At 46.4% G+C, this 15,121-nt stretch overlaps 1 protein-coding gene across 1 annotated transcript in view; it reads left to right on the top strand.

Annotated features, from left to right (window-relative positions):
- LOC311237854 (chymotrypsin-like elastase family member 1) overlaps positions 1-13,027 on the top strand; it is a gene marked incomplete at both ends in the record, with an annotated part of 72,058 nt that extends 59,031 nt beyond the window's left edge. Inside the window, 2 exons of the mRNA XM_084325831.1 lie at positions 12,675-12,824; positions 13,007-13,027. Of these exons, the coding sequence (XP_084181957.1) occupies positions 12,675-12,824; positions 13,007-13,027 (171 nt within the window). The remainder of the gene's footprint in view (positions 1-12,674; positions 12,825-13,006) is intronic.
- Between the last annotated feature and the right edge of the window lie 2,094 nt (positions 13,028-15,121).

Consider the following 15,121-nt stretch of genomic DNA (forward strand, 5'->3'; position numbering starts at 1 on the left):
AGGGCTGAGTCGTCTGCGAACAGGAACAAGTTGCAGTCACAAGCTGACGACATATGTCATTTACATAAATTAGGAACAGTAGCGGTCCTAGTATGCTTCCTTGTGGAACACCACAGCTCACTGTGAGGGGGGGGGGGGGGTAGGGTACCGTTTACCTCCACCATCTGTTCCCTTCCCTCAAAGTAGGATTGCATCCAGCTCACTGATAGACTATCAAAACCAATTGCTTTTAGCTTGTCAATCAGAATGGAGTGATTGACAGTGTCGAAGGCTTTTTGTGGGTCCAGCATGACATTGACCATGCCGCAGTATTTGCCCGCGTCCACCTCTTGTTTGATGTGGTCGTTCAAATAGAGAAGGCATGTGTCAGTGGAGTGGGATGTTCTGAAGCCAGATTGGAATTCGTAGATTAGATTTCTTTCCGCTAGGTACTTTTCAACCTGTTCGTAGACAATTTTTTCCATGACTTTCGAGATGGAGGTAAGAATAGAAACAGGGCGGTAGTTGCCTGGGTCTAATTTACTGCCCTTTTTGTGCAGAGGGGTCACTCTCGCATTTTTGAAGTCCTTGGGGACGTATCCCTGTTTTATGGAGAGGTTTATTATGTGTGTGATGACTGGGGTGATGGCGGCTGCTGAGTCTCTGAGGAATTTGGAGGGGATGTTGTCATGGCCAGTGGCCTTGTTAGGTTGGAGGGCGCTCAGTTTTTTGAGTACCTCATCTGTTGTTACCATTTCCAGTTTCAAGTCGTCTTTGCGGACCCCTAGGTTTTTGTAGTAAGCTACTATGTGTTCTACCCCATAATGCCCTGAGTGGGAGGGTAGTTTGTTTACCAGTGTTGTGGCTATGTTTGTGAAGAAAATGTTTAAGTAATTGGCTACATCCAGCTTGTCTGTGATGAGCGTGTTGTCCGTCTTTATGTTTATGTTTGAGAATCTGGTTTTAAGTTTTTTACTGCAGCCTAGTTGATTGTTGAGTAATTTCCAAAGTTCACATGGTTTGTTTTTGTTTTCCTCAGTTTTGTCATTGATGAAATTCTTTTTTGCAGTTTTGATCATGGAGTTTACGTCGTTTCTTTCCAGTTTGAGTTCAGTCACGTGGGCTTGGAGTTCACTGCTCGTGCTTTTTGTAAGCTTTGAAAGACCAGAGAAAGACTTTCGTCTTATTTACATCAGGGTCCCCCATTTTCAATTCATCATAACATATATGACATACAGATAGCCAGTACTGTTACATCTAGACATTTATGCCATACCAGATCTACAAATATACAGTACTGTTTAAGAGTACAAAAATAGTCTATAAAGAGAGTATATAATTTGAGGGGGACTGTACATTGGAGAGGGTTGGGTTTGGACATTTAAGTTTGTGACATACAAGATATGCAAATATGGTTAGAGTTACATAGATGGAGAGACTAATTAATTAACTGGTTAGAGTTACATAATCTGCCTAGTTGTACAGCCCTGGCCTATTCATATTTAATTTTTTATATATGTGCTATATTTAATTTAGTTTATATGCCATATAATTTTATTCAACCTCTTATTTACTGATTCTGATGTAACTCTAACCAGTTAATTAACAGTCTCTCCATCTATGTAACTCTAACCATATTTGCATATCTTGTATGTCACAAACTTAAAAGTCCCCCCCACTCAACCACCTACAGTGTACAGTTTTCCCCACCTACCCCCCCCCCCCCCCCCCACCTACCCAACCTCTTCCAATGTACAGTTTCTTCCCCCTCAAATGTATACTCTCTTTTTAGACTATTTTTGTACTCTTAAACAGTACTGTATATTTGTAGATCTGGTATGTCATAAATGTCTACATGTAACAGTACTGTCTATCTGTATGTCATATATGTTATGATGAATTGAAAATGGGGGACCCTGATGTAAACAAGACAAAAGTCTTTCTCTGGTCTGCATCCCCTTAACCCTTTCATGGCAGTGAAAGGGTTCTGTATCATAGTCGGTTCCGCTCTGCGTCACTCATGCACTGTCCTCGCACACGTGCACGCGCACTGAATAAAGACCACAATGTACCTTTAATCCCAATATTTGTCTGACCACACCCCTATCAGCTCACCTACATAAGCAGGTGTGTGGTCACCTGCTCTCCTCCTTTCTCGCTTTCACCACAAGGAAGTGCCTCGGTAGATCCCCACTTGACGTGATGTGATGGTAGGAGAAGAGTTGGAAAACAAGCGATACGTTGACATCATATATCATATCTTTATTTTCTCTCTCACTATATTCGAGAAAATACGGCGATATTGTCTTCGTACTGGAGTGTCTGGAAGATGATGATCATTCTAAAAATCCTCCACCGGTTTTCGTATTGGGACTTCGCGCCGCTACATGCCTTCCAACTGCAGTCCTTGCTGTGTGCTGGTTGCGGTAAAGGCACAGCTGGACTGTAGGACGTGCCGCTGTTGTGAGAAGCGGTGGGTTCCAGGTTTGGTGAGTAATGTTTTTGCTGGCGAGCTCCACTTGTCTGTTAGTGCTATGGGGACTAGCTGACAATGTTTATGAAAACCGGCCCCAGACTAGGGTCCTTTGTTCAGCCTCTTAGGCGACGGAAGACCTTGGTCTGAAGCCCATTATAGTTAACTAGTGGGCCACGACCAATAACACTGGTGATCCCTGTGTTTTCTGGACGAGTGGATGTTTTCTCTGTCACCGTGAGGCCCCTTCTTTCATATACAAATGAGAGTATTCCCTCACGAGGAAATATGGGCATGGATGTTCGTTAGCGGAAGATCTGTGTTCAAGTCAGCTACAGGCCAGTTGGGTATTGTGCTGGCTCCGTCGGGTGTTGGTAAAATCACCGTTGTAAAACTGTGTTAACATCTTGTTTCTCTTCTCTCTTAAACAGTGAGGAGGGTTTCAGAACGGCGGCCTGTCTGAGTGATTGTTATATCATTGTGTACAAGTTCAGGTGATAGCTGCTTAGCTTACGTGCTAGTGGTGGCCTACTGTTAGCCAGTCAGCTGTTAGCTGCGGCGCTAGCCTGTTGTGATCACTAGTGGCCTACCTAGGCTAGGCTAGGAAACGTTAGCTTGCTGCTATCGACTACGACGTCATCTTTGACAGAGGATGTTCGTCGAACCTGCCCTGAGCCAGGACGGCAAGGACTGCGTCAACAAGGGGGACCGGAGCGGCGGGATGGAGCGGCGACGCTGCCCAGGTCGACAACACAGAACGGCTGTGTTTACTACGGTGCCTTGTTAGAGACTGCAGTTTCGCTTGATCTGCGCTCAAGGTAGGCAAGGTCTGACCAGACCTTGAGCACTTCTTCTTGCTTTCCCTTCTAAATGTTTTGTAAATAACGATGTTTTCCAAAATGAGTGTTGCTGCACTACATTTAGGATACGATGCAAGTTATGTGTGAATTGTCTTGTCACTGGTATTAGCTTCTCCATGCAAATCGGGTTGTTTGTTACAGATGTGAAAATGATCTGGTTTGTTGTGTTGAGAAACATCATGTGTGTTTATGTACTGTGTACTCACAACTAAGGGGGTTAAACTAACCTATAATGTGAAGCTGTTAAGACGCTTCATGGAGCTGACTATGACTGTGTCATACTCTCTTTTTGTCATTACATCGTATCATGGGTGTGGGGTCGTAAAGGGGTGAACTGGTAACCTTTCCTCCCCCTTTTTTCTGTTGGTCAGGGGTAAACCCACCTGTCCTTCAAGGTCCTGTCACGTTGCGGTTCGGCACGTTACAGGGTGAGGGGGGGGGGGGGGGGAGTTTCCTGGTCCCACGCCCTGGAATATTGGGCGTGTGCACCGCAGAAATTCCCCCGCCATAGAGTACGTCACTGTGCGCGTCTCTGTTGGTAGGACTTCCGTGTGCTGTTCAGGTCCATATGATGGATCTGTTTCGGGGGGTGGTCAGTGCTCCTCCTCACAAAGCTCCTATTCGGGCCTTATGTGAGTTGGGACTCTCCTTCCATGTGAGGGAGCCTCCTCAGAGTACAGAGCCTCCTCCTCAGATTGATAAGGTGAGTGGAACCTCAAGAAGGAGTCCTACTCTATTGTGTGTGTATTCGATTCAGTTAGTCGTGGGGTCAGGCCACGGTCTGCTCACCCTGTGCGTTGAGTTGCTTGTGTGCCTCTTTGCACGGTCGGGTCCGTCGCCCTCCCGGGAAACCTCCAATAGGGGGGGTGCCCTCCATTAGGGGGGGTCGGGGGGCTCGGCCCTCCCTGTTCTGATGGTTGTGGGGGGCCTTCAGCGGGGTGTATTTGTCGGCCGGTGGCTCCGCTCGGCCTCCCTATGTGCATGAGTGACGCCAAGCGGAACCGACTATGATACAGAACGTTAGGTTATGACTATAACCAAATTCTGTTAATAGTGGTGACGCTCGGCGTCCGACGCCGCTGCAGCCCTTGATCTCACCTTGTGGTGAAAGCTTGGGAAGGAGGAGAGCAGGTGACCACACACCTGCTTATGTAGGTGAGCTGATAGGGGTGTGGTCAGACAAATATTGGGATTAAAGGTACATTGTGGTCTTTATTCAGTGTGCGTGCACGTGTGCGAGGACAGTGCATGAGTGACGCCGAGCGTCACCACTATTAACAGAACTTGGTTATAGTCATAACCTAACGTTAACCTGCTGTCGTGTCGCAGTGAAAGGGTTAACCTTCTGTGTATTGTCGCAGTGAAAGGGTTAACCGTTTGGTAGTGCTGCAGTGAAAGGGTTAACAATTGTGTGTATTGAGCTGTACTGTATTGTACCCATTCTGCAATCTGTTAATAAAATGTTCAATCAATCAATCAATCCCCTTTCACGGCAGTTAACCTGCTGTCGTGTGGCAGTGAAAGGGTTAACCTTCTGTGTATTGTGCACAGTGAAAGGGTTAACAGTTTGGTAGTGTGGCAGTGAAAGGGTTAACAATTGTGTGTATTGAGCTGTACTGTATTGTACCCATTCTGCAATCTGTTAATAAAATGTTCAATCAATCAATCAATCCCCTTTCACGGCAGTTAACCTGCTGTCGTGTGGCAGTGAAATGGTTCTATATGGTATTAGCTCCGCTCAGCGTCAACTGCACATATCTCACTCCAGTGACGTGCACTGAATAAAAACTTCACAATGTACCTTCACATACCAACATCCGTCTGGCCACACCCCCATCTGCTACCTACATAAGCAGGGGTGGGGCCACACACTCATCTCCTTCTCAAATTTCACCACAAGAGAGTGCCTGTATAACACCACTTGACGTGGGAAAAGAAAGTATTTAGCTGAAGAAAGGAAAACAGAAGAACAAGGAGATACGTTGACGTTATATCTTTATTTTCTCTCTCACTATTTTCGAGAAAATACGGCGATAATGTCTTCGTCACTGGAGTGTCTGGAAGATGATGATCATTCTGACCTCCACCGGCTTTTTCGTATTAGGGGCTCGCGTCACTGATCTACTCCCCACCTGCAGTCCTCCTTGCTGCGGCTGGATAGGTATTGAACCTCCGGTTATACAGCTGGACTGTCGGAGGCACCGGCTGTTTGTGAGACATTGGTTTGCCTCTGGGCTGGGTGAGTAATGTTTTGCTATGCAGGCGCCAGTTGTCTGTTAATGCTATGGGGGTTAGCTGACAATTTTACGAAGGCCGGCCCCAGATTGGGGTCCTCTGCCCAGCCTCTTAGGCGGCGGACGGAGGGTCCTGGTCTGACGCCCATAATGGTCAAACTAGTGGGCCGCGACCGAGATCTGGTTTGAACCCGGGATTCTCTGGACAAGCGGATGCTTCTCTGTCCCGTGAAGGCCCCATCTTTCACATGAATATGAGAGTACACCCTAAACACGAGGAAATGTGGGTCTGGATCTTCTTTATCGGTAGTTCCATGCTCAAGTCGGCTGCAGCCCGTATGGGAATTGTGCCAACTCCGCAGTATGTCTGGTAAATCACTGTTGAAAACTGTGTTGGCATTTCTTTTTCTCTTCTCTCTTAGGATGAGGAGGGTTTCAGGCGGCGGCCTGTCTGAAGTGTGGCTTGTTATGTCGTTGTGTACAGTTCAGGTGATAGCTGCTTAGCTTGCGTGCTAGTTTGTGGCCTACTGTTAGCCAGTCAGCTGTTAGCTGCGGTGCTAGCTCGTTGTGTTCACTAGGCTAGGAAACGTTAGCTTGTTGCTATCAGTCGGGAGCGGCTGTTAGCTTAATGCTACACTGTTGAAAGTTACTGTGAGTATAACATGTCTTAAACACTCTGACTACGACGTCATCTTTGACAGAGGATGTTAGTCGACCCTACACCGGGTGCCATGCCAGCGAGGACTTCGTCAACATGGAGAACGGCGGCTGGGTGGCGCAGCGGACATTACCCTCGTCACTAACGCAGGAGATGCCGGGTTCGACGTCGGTTGTCCCGTTAACCAGTGTTGCAGTCCTCTCGGCCTGCGCTCAGGGTGAAGGTAGGAGTCCTGCGGACTTTAAACACTTCTTCTTTCCTTCCCTTCTAAATGTTTTGTAATAACGATGTTTCCAAAACGTGTGTTGCTGCAATACATTGAGGATACGATGCGTGTTGTGTGTGAATTGTCTTGTCACTGGTATAGCTTCTCTCTACATAGAAATCGGCGTTGTTTTTACATGTGTAAAAATGAACTGGTTAGTTGTGATGAGAACATGTGTGTTCATGTAACTTTGTAACGTGGGTGAACTCACAACTAAGTGGGTTACTTAACCTGTGAAGCTATGCTTAGTGACATGTGATTGAGGAATGAATCCTTTTCTCAGCCTGTGATGACAATGAACAGCGTGTTCACATATTAACAGGGGTACCTGTTCAACCTGGTCGTATCAAGGGTAAGGTAGGAGGGGTGACCCCCCCCGGTTTTTCCCTGGGGCTTCTCCCCCTCCTCTCAGACATGTTTGTTTACAATATATTGTGTCACTGTGTTTGTGGGGATACGATGTAACCCTCAGCTTAAGCTGCTGGGGTTGTGCTTCTGCTTGAGAAACGATTATTTTCCTAGGGAAAAGGTTGTTTGGTCACTATCATGTGTGCTTAGCAAGGCCTGTGGCCAATACGTAATCGAGGACTTATGTCTCTCTCGTTATGAAAAACGGCGTTCCTCTGTAGTAAGAGTGTACTTTTGCCATTTTTTGTTGTGATGAAGGGTTTTGTGTCGTTGAGATCTACAACTGGGTTAGGTTTTGGTCCACAGAAGCACATGTGTAAGTCTGGTACCGGGGCTCTTAAAGGGGCCCTCTCTGTTCTGTGTTTTTTCCTTAGTAAAAATCAGATAGCAGGTTAGCACATGAGCTATGTGAAGCTGTTAAATGCTTCATGTAGCATGCTATGACTGGGTCATGGCTCTACTTTGTCATTACATCGTATCAGGGGTGAGGGGACATAAAGGGGTGAACTGGTAAACCTTTCCTCCCCTTTTCTGATTGGTCAGGGGTTAAAACTCCCTGTCCTTCAGGGTTCCTGTCACATTGCTGATCGGCATGTTACAGGGTAGGGGGGGGGAATTTCCTGGTCCCACGCCCTGAAAGATTGGACGTGTGCACCGCGGAAATTCCCCCGCCATAGAGTACGTCACTGAGCGCGTTTCTATTGGTAAGACTTCCGTGAGTTGTTCAGGTTCCATGTTATGGATCTGTTTCAGGGAGTTGTCAGAGCCTCCTCCTCATGAAGCTCCTCCTCAGGGAGAAGAGCCTTCTGTGAGTTCGGACCCTCCTTCCCAGTGAGGGAGCCTCCTCAGAGTTTCAGAGCCTCCTCCTCAGATTGTCAAGGTGAGTAGAACTTCAAAAAGGAGTTCTGCTCTATTGTATGTGTATTCGATTCAATTCGATTATTGACTGTGTATTGGTTCAGAGCCTCCTCCTCGGAGAGTCCTAACCCAAGTGTTACATAGCTCAATGTTGCAATATTTCTTTTCAATCTATACAGCTCGCGTGGGAAGTCTCTCTGGGGGTTCCCCGTCCTCTCCTTTTTGGAGTAGGTGGACGGGGTATTGTTTAGGGTTTCCCTGACTCCTCGCCTTACAGGTCTGTTGAGTCATGGGTTTCCCCCCGTCATAGGGGTACGTCGCTCACCGTCCCCTCTTATGAAGTGTGGTTGACGGGGTGGTGTTTCCCTCAGCCGCGTCGCATGGGGCCCATGTCCGTATTATTTTTTCTTTTTTCTGAAAAATTAAAAAAGTGGCTTCTTGTCGTTCCCCAGGCGGCTTGGAGGAACGGTATCTGGTGTCTTGTTAGAGTGACTATCCATTGATGTGTTTTGGGTCTCGACATGTACATAGTGCTGGCTCTGGGTGTTTCTGATCACGCATGAGGCTGGTGTGCCTTGGTTGCTCGTTATTAAAACTGCGTTTTTATAGGGCAACTGGGATGGAGTTTTTCTCTTCTGAGCGCCAGTTTACTAGGTTTGTCTTGACGAATTCTCGTTCATATCTGGGGGATGTTAACGGAATAGATCAAAGCATAGGTAGAGGGGTCTCACGCCCTTGGGGTGGGCCACTGAGCGCGGTACGAATGGGACCGTCTGGGTGGCGCCCTCTATAATGTTTTAGATCGACACGCGTACCTACCCCCCCTCCTGGAGTTGGGGATGTCGGTGTGATTAGGGCACGGGACTGGTTCTGGTCACGCTGGTCCAGGTCAGTTAACCCGTTGTCCGCCGGGGACGCAGATCTTCTGTTCTGGTACCCTGAGGGACTTGTGCTTTTTTCAGGGGGAAAAATGCCGGGTCGGCCCGGGTGTCACAGGGTTTGATATTATGGAGATGTTCGTTCTCCATTCTTTTTGCCCCTCTCTTCTCCCGCTTACGCATGGCTGACGTCCCGGTCCGAAGTAGTTTTCGTCGACCCGTAGGCCTGGGATAACCCCTTTTTGAAAACTGAAACACTTGTACTGCGGTATAGCCAGTGTATACCCGCAGGTGTGTTTTGGAGTTTTTTCCTGAGGGGTTATAGGAATAACCACCGCATGTTGAACCAAGAGGGTGCTTGATTCCCTGGTGTGTTGGAGCGGAGTCAACTCCCGGGTTACCCGGTTGAGTGTGCCCCTGCACGTTCATGACGTCTGCCAATCGTGTCAGCCTTCTCTGCCTCGGCGCCTCTAGAGCATCAGGGTTTTTTGGTGGAGGCTTTGACATGGTGCTCAACAATGCCAGCATACGCCCCTTCCGCCGGGGTGCTGTTTTCAGTTGACCCCTTTGGCGCCTGTCTCGTCCGCAGTGCTCCAGGCTCGGGTCAAGTGCCTGCTGCCTGGATTGAGGGATCGGCCTCTTCTGGAGGTCGTCTCCCTGGTGCGCTGCCTGCTCCCGCTGTAGTGTAGCCTCTTGAGTGCTTCGAGTTACAGCCATGCTGACTGCCTGAGTATGCCAGGGTCAGTGTGCCAGGCGGCGTGCTAGTGGGGGGAAGGGCCTGCTCTTGGATGGGCCATGTCCGAATACGCTGGCGATGTGGGGGGCGGTGTCACTAGTGACCGCCTGGTGAGGTCTTGATGCTGTGGCGTCATTGGCCTCTCCGGGCCCCCTTTTTCCGGGGGGATCCAGTCCTTTCTGGGTCTGGGTCTTCCTTCGCGCTCCGCTGCTACGGCCTTGCCACGGGGTTGAGTTTGCTCTTGACCCCGTGATTTTGGGGGCGGTAACGAGGTTTGTTCCTTCCGTTCGTTCCCTGGTGGCATGCGGGTTGTGCGTGTGCGTAGTCGTGGGGTCAAGCCACTGTCTGCTCACCCTGTGCGTTGAGTTGCTCGAGTTCCTCTTCGCACGGTCGGATCCGTTCCCTCCCGTCCTCCAATAGGGAGGGTATCCCTCCATTAGGGAGGGTCGGGGGGCTCGGTCCTCCCCGGTTCTGATGGTTGTGGGGGGCCTCAGTGGGGTACATTTGTCGAGCTTCAGCTCCCGCTCAGCTCCCGTTGTGCAGTTGACGCTGAGCGGAGCTAATACGATATAGAACGATAGGTTATGAATATAACCCTAGTTCTATGAGTATTAGTGACGCTCAGCGTCTGGACGCCACTGCGGCCCTTGATCTTACCTTGTGGTGAAATGATTGAGAAGGAGATGAGTGTGTGGCCCCACCCCTGCTTATGTAGGTAGCAGATGGGGGTGTGGCCAGACGGATGTTGGTATGTAAAGGTACATTGTGAAGTTTTTATTCAGTGCACGTCACTGGAGTGAGATATGTGCAGTTGACGCTGAGCGTCACTAATACTCATAGAACTACGGTTATATTCATAACCTATCGTTAACCTTCTGTGTATTGTGCACAGTGAAAGGGTTAACAGTTTTGTAGTGCGGCAGTGAAAGGGTTAACAATTGTGTGTATTGAGCTGTACTGTAAAATGTTCAATCAATCAATCACAAATGTAACACGTAGCGAGAGTAACACATGCGGCAATGAAAGGGTTAACAATTGTGTGTATTGAGCTGTATTGTAAAATGTTCAATCAATCAATCACAAATGTAACACGTAGCAAGAGTAACACGTGTCTCTGCTAACACGTGTCTCTGCTAATGTCTCACTAGTAACACGTAGCGAGAGAGCCCCCCCCCCCCCCCCCCCCCCCCCCCTCATCCGCATGCGCAGTAGTGCACCGCACAGTACAGGCCCCCAACGCACAGTACAGGCCCCTCCTATGTATGGTGTTGCAGCACTGCAGATTTATGCTATTGGAGTAATTCAGGAAGATGTATGTGGAGTGTATCGAGGGCGAGGCTGATATTGATGACGTTGTGGTGACGTTGGAAGCATCTCGCGCCCATAGATACAAGCCTAAGAGTCTAGACTTGAGTGCCTCATCAACTGTCAAAGAGAAATTCCACCGCAAAGCAACATTAAACTAATTTAACAGATTGAGGCATAACTTTCTCTTTGTGGCTACTGGCTAGACAAAGTGATCTCTGCTTAGAAACATCGGCAGTGGAAGGAGTTAATTTGGTAGAGCTACAGTATACGTCATAATGAAGAATAGCTCACTCAATTTCAAAGAAGTACAATGGGCAGGTAATTTGAATTTCCTGATACCTCGTTTGTCTCTCTCAAATTCCCCACTCTCTCTCCAGGTAGGTAACCAGAAATAAAAGCTCAGTCCTCCCTTTGTGTGTGTTTAGTAGGACACAACCTTTGACCGGCATTGTTTGACGTCCATTCTTTTTCACCTCAGTGTAGTCCTTTGTAAAGCCGGAAGCTGTAGGCCTGTAGCATGCACAGTAATTTAGGACCATATCTCTGGCTTGACGATACTTATACAACGGCATGCAAATTTCTCGATTCTGATTGGCTGAAACAGTCCATTTACACGTATATATAGGGCACAATCCACGCTCCTGGTCCCAGGACCCGCCCACAACCGAATCACATCACTCCGCCGTGCTGATTCTTCGGAGAAAACAAGATGGCGGACAATAATCTTTAACAAATGGATATGTTGATAGCGTCATAACGACTAAATATAAAGCGATTCTGTCACAGCGAATGTCTTAGTCCTTTAAACAATGTTGGATGATGTAATTGATGGGTCATGAGTCATTGTAGAACAAAAGAAAAATCGCGGATTGATTATTTGCAATTTTATTTTAAATTTCTTCTTCCTTCCCCCTGACTGCAGCGCTCACTCTCACACTGTCCGACGCTGGCGTACCCACCCACCCCCACACACACACACACACACACACATTCACATACACACACACACACACACACACACACACACACACACTCCTGTCTGCAACCGCGGGGGAGAGTCAGACTTAGAGAGAAGCAGCTGAGTGCTGCGCTGTTTTAAGTGATCATGGTCTATTGAATTGATTGATTGGTTGATTGCTAATTTTATTACTGTACGCCTGGTTTCCAACTGGTTAAGTTTAGGCCCTCTAAAGTAGGTTTAAAAAAATAAATAAAAAAATAGGCAGAAGAAAACTTTTTTTTCCCTATAGGGCAAAGAAAACGTTTTAATTTGTTTTACCTACTTTCTATAGAAGCATCTAAGAATGAAGTTCTATAGAAAGTAGGTCTGCATACCATTAACAATTGTGTGTATTGAGCCGTACTGTATTGTACCCATTCTGCATCTGGTAATACAATTTTCAATCAATCATTCCAATAACACACAGTTGGATGTGTTAGTTTGTTGGATCCGTTGGATGCACTTCCGAGCTGCTTCCACATGAGGCAACTTCTCTCAATCATTCCAATAACACACAGTTGGATGTGTTAGTTGGTTGGATGCACTTCCGAGCTGCTTCCACATGAGGCAACTTCTCTCAATCATTCCAATAACACACAGTTGGATGTGTTAGTTGGTTGGATGCACTTCCGAGCTGCTTCCACATGGAGGCAAATTGTCTTTTTTGTTGTTGTGGGAACTACTTTTTCTGGCGGATGTTTTTTTCAATAAATCTTCGATTAATGTGTGTTTATTGTATAGCAATAAGGTTGGATGAATGTGGCAGTTGTATAAAAGCATTACACCACTTGCAGGAGTGATTTGTGAACAATAAACCATGCCTAGGGGGGTCTAACGACCACCCCTAGGCATGGTTTATTGTTCACAAACCACTCCTGCGCGTGATGTAATGCTTAAATACAGAACTGACTGTGAGCTCATTTTACTCTGTAAACTTTTCTCCCAGAATGGAATTCCACTTTAAACTTTCCTCTAGCTTCTGGAAATAGGATCTTTCACTCTCATTCATTGTCCCAGGGTGACTCTGGTGGTCCCCTCAATTGCCTCACTGATGGAGCCTGGAGGGTCCGTGGTGTGGTCAGCTATGGTCCATCTGGCAACTGCAACCAGGTCTCCAAACCCACCGTCTGCACCAAAGGCTCTGTCTTCGAAGACTGGATCTACTCTGTAAGCCTCTTCTTGCCTCTATGGTTACATGAGACTTTTATCTCCAAATGTCTTGCTTGATTGATTGATTGGTTGGTTGGTTGAATTTACAACAGTTTTAATAAAACTGATTATTTCTCATGCACATCAGACAATGTCATCATATTTCACATATAGTTCTCTCTCTTTTTTTTTCTTTTTAGGTAGGATTGCCAGGATCCTGATGAGAGTCCGTAAACAAGATCACATAACCCCCATCCTCCACTCACTACATTGGCTCCCCGTCTCATCCCGGATCAATTACAAAATCCTGATGCTCACCCATAATTGCATAAACGGACACGCACGCCTCAGGAACTCATCACTCCACAATCCTCCACTCGTACCCTCAGATCTGCAGGTAGCCTGCTCCTTCGGGTCCCCAATACCCGGCTCTGCACCATGGGTGACGAGCCTTTTTTTTTTACCAATAATTATTTAATTTTTTAACTATGTTTTAACCCTGTAGCACTTTGGGATCCCAGCGAACAAAAAGTGCAATACAAATTCAAATTATTATTATTATTATTATTATTATTATTATTATTATTATTATTATTATTATTATTATTATTATTATTATTATTATTATTATTATTATTATTATTATTATTATTATTATTATTATTATTATTATTATTATTATTATTATTATTATTATTATTATTATTATTATTATTATTATTATTATTATTATTATTATTATTATTATTAGGTTCTATCATCCTAAGCAGCTTCAGAGCCATTCATCACAATTAAAGGATTACGATAACAAAGTACACTGTAGTTTGTCAGTTCTTGGTTGATCCAAAGGGTGGCAGCATTGCTCCATGTTTGGAATCTACAGCACCCAACTGTGCATTCGTGACTCTCATTCATTCTCCTAATGGTAATTTAGCTGTACATGATGGCTGCCGTAGAATGCTTGATAATGTCATGGAAATCAATGTTTGTTTGGTGCACGAGACTCGTAATTGTGATGTGTTACCATGGCAAATCAATCATCTGGAAGAACATTCCAGTGACAGCTGCTAAACAATCCAACCCTTCTGAATCCCATGCACTGTCCACACATAAAGCTATTTGATTCCCATGGCCATGATGACCATGACAACATTAACAACAGAGATCACCTTGATACTTTAGGAAAGGCCCTTTCTGTCCAGTCTTAAATTCTGCGATGGCAACATTCCTGGCATTCCTCTAGCTCCTCGTAGAAATAACAGGAATTACTCGAAAGATTCGCGACACGAGTCCCGTGTTGTGCGTGCCTTGATTTTCATCTCAGCAACTTGACAAAGGCTCGTCACAGTGTACGAGGAAAAACCACCAGAGGGCCGTGACCCGTACGCAGATCGTTTTAATTTACAGCCCTTTGGAGTAGGAGTGGGAGTAGTCTCAATCCTTGACGCTCTGACCTCTCAAGGCTACACCCAGATGTTGGGAAATTCCTAACTCAACGTATTGTCATGGTAACCGTGCCTGTTTAGCACCAGCGGGTCTTGGGCCTTCGTGTTTGACAAAGTGTTTTTCTGTTTGGGCCGAGGAGGCAGGAAAGGCGGAACGTTTTCTCACATAGTAGTAGCCGAAGAAGAAAACAGAACTGCTCGTGGAAATTCTTACCACATCCACTGATACAAACCGAGCTTGTCTAAACAAATACCCCTTTTCGTTTAATGATGTCTATTTAAGCCGTCTGTGTGCTTGGATGGCTCGACTGTTACTGAGTCACAGACTCTGTGTCATAGCGTTTCATAACTTGCCAGGACTATGAGTCTGTCTTTGTTGGTAGTCAAGTGAGTAAATTACAATGACATCATACGAAGTGAATGTTTATGTTTTTCTGTTTGTGCCATGGAGACAGACGATCTGGAGTTGAATTCCAGTGGCTTACTACGGAAGCCCTGAGACTAAGGCAAGATTCTGGATCATCTTTCTAAGTTCAACTTGTTTTGTTCATCTGTGAAACTGAGAGGCAAGTAAAATGAGAAGTTTACATATACAATTTGTAAAACAAACTAAAGCATGTTTTTAGTAGCCTATACTCTGCTTTTTTGCCTAAACAAGTGTAACGGATGGTACCGTGAGGCGCAGCACGAAGGACTTCAGATGTTGTGAAGTGACTGTGGTGAGTAGTGGTACTATGGGTTAAACTCACTCTCACCCATAGACACGTTACAAAGCAGTGAGTTCACCTCTTGGTATAGCGGTCTGTGCTGTAGCCCGCGGTGCGGCAGACCACGGGTTCGAAGCTCCCTCGGGGCATCGAAGTTTATGGT

The sequence above is a fragment of the Notolepis coatsorum genome (genome assembly GCF_963971535.1).
Source record: "Notolepis coatsorum genome assembly, chromosome: 12".
Lineage (NCBI taxonomy): Eukaryota > Metazoa > Chordata > Actinopteri > Aulopiformes > Paralepididae > Notolepis > Notolepis coatsorum.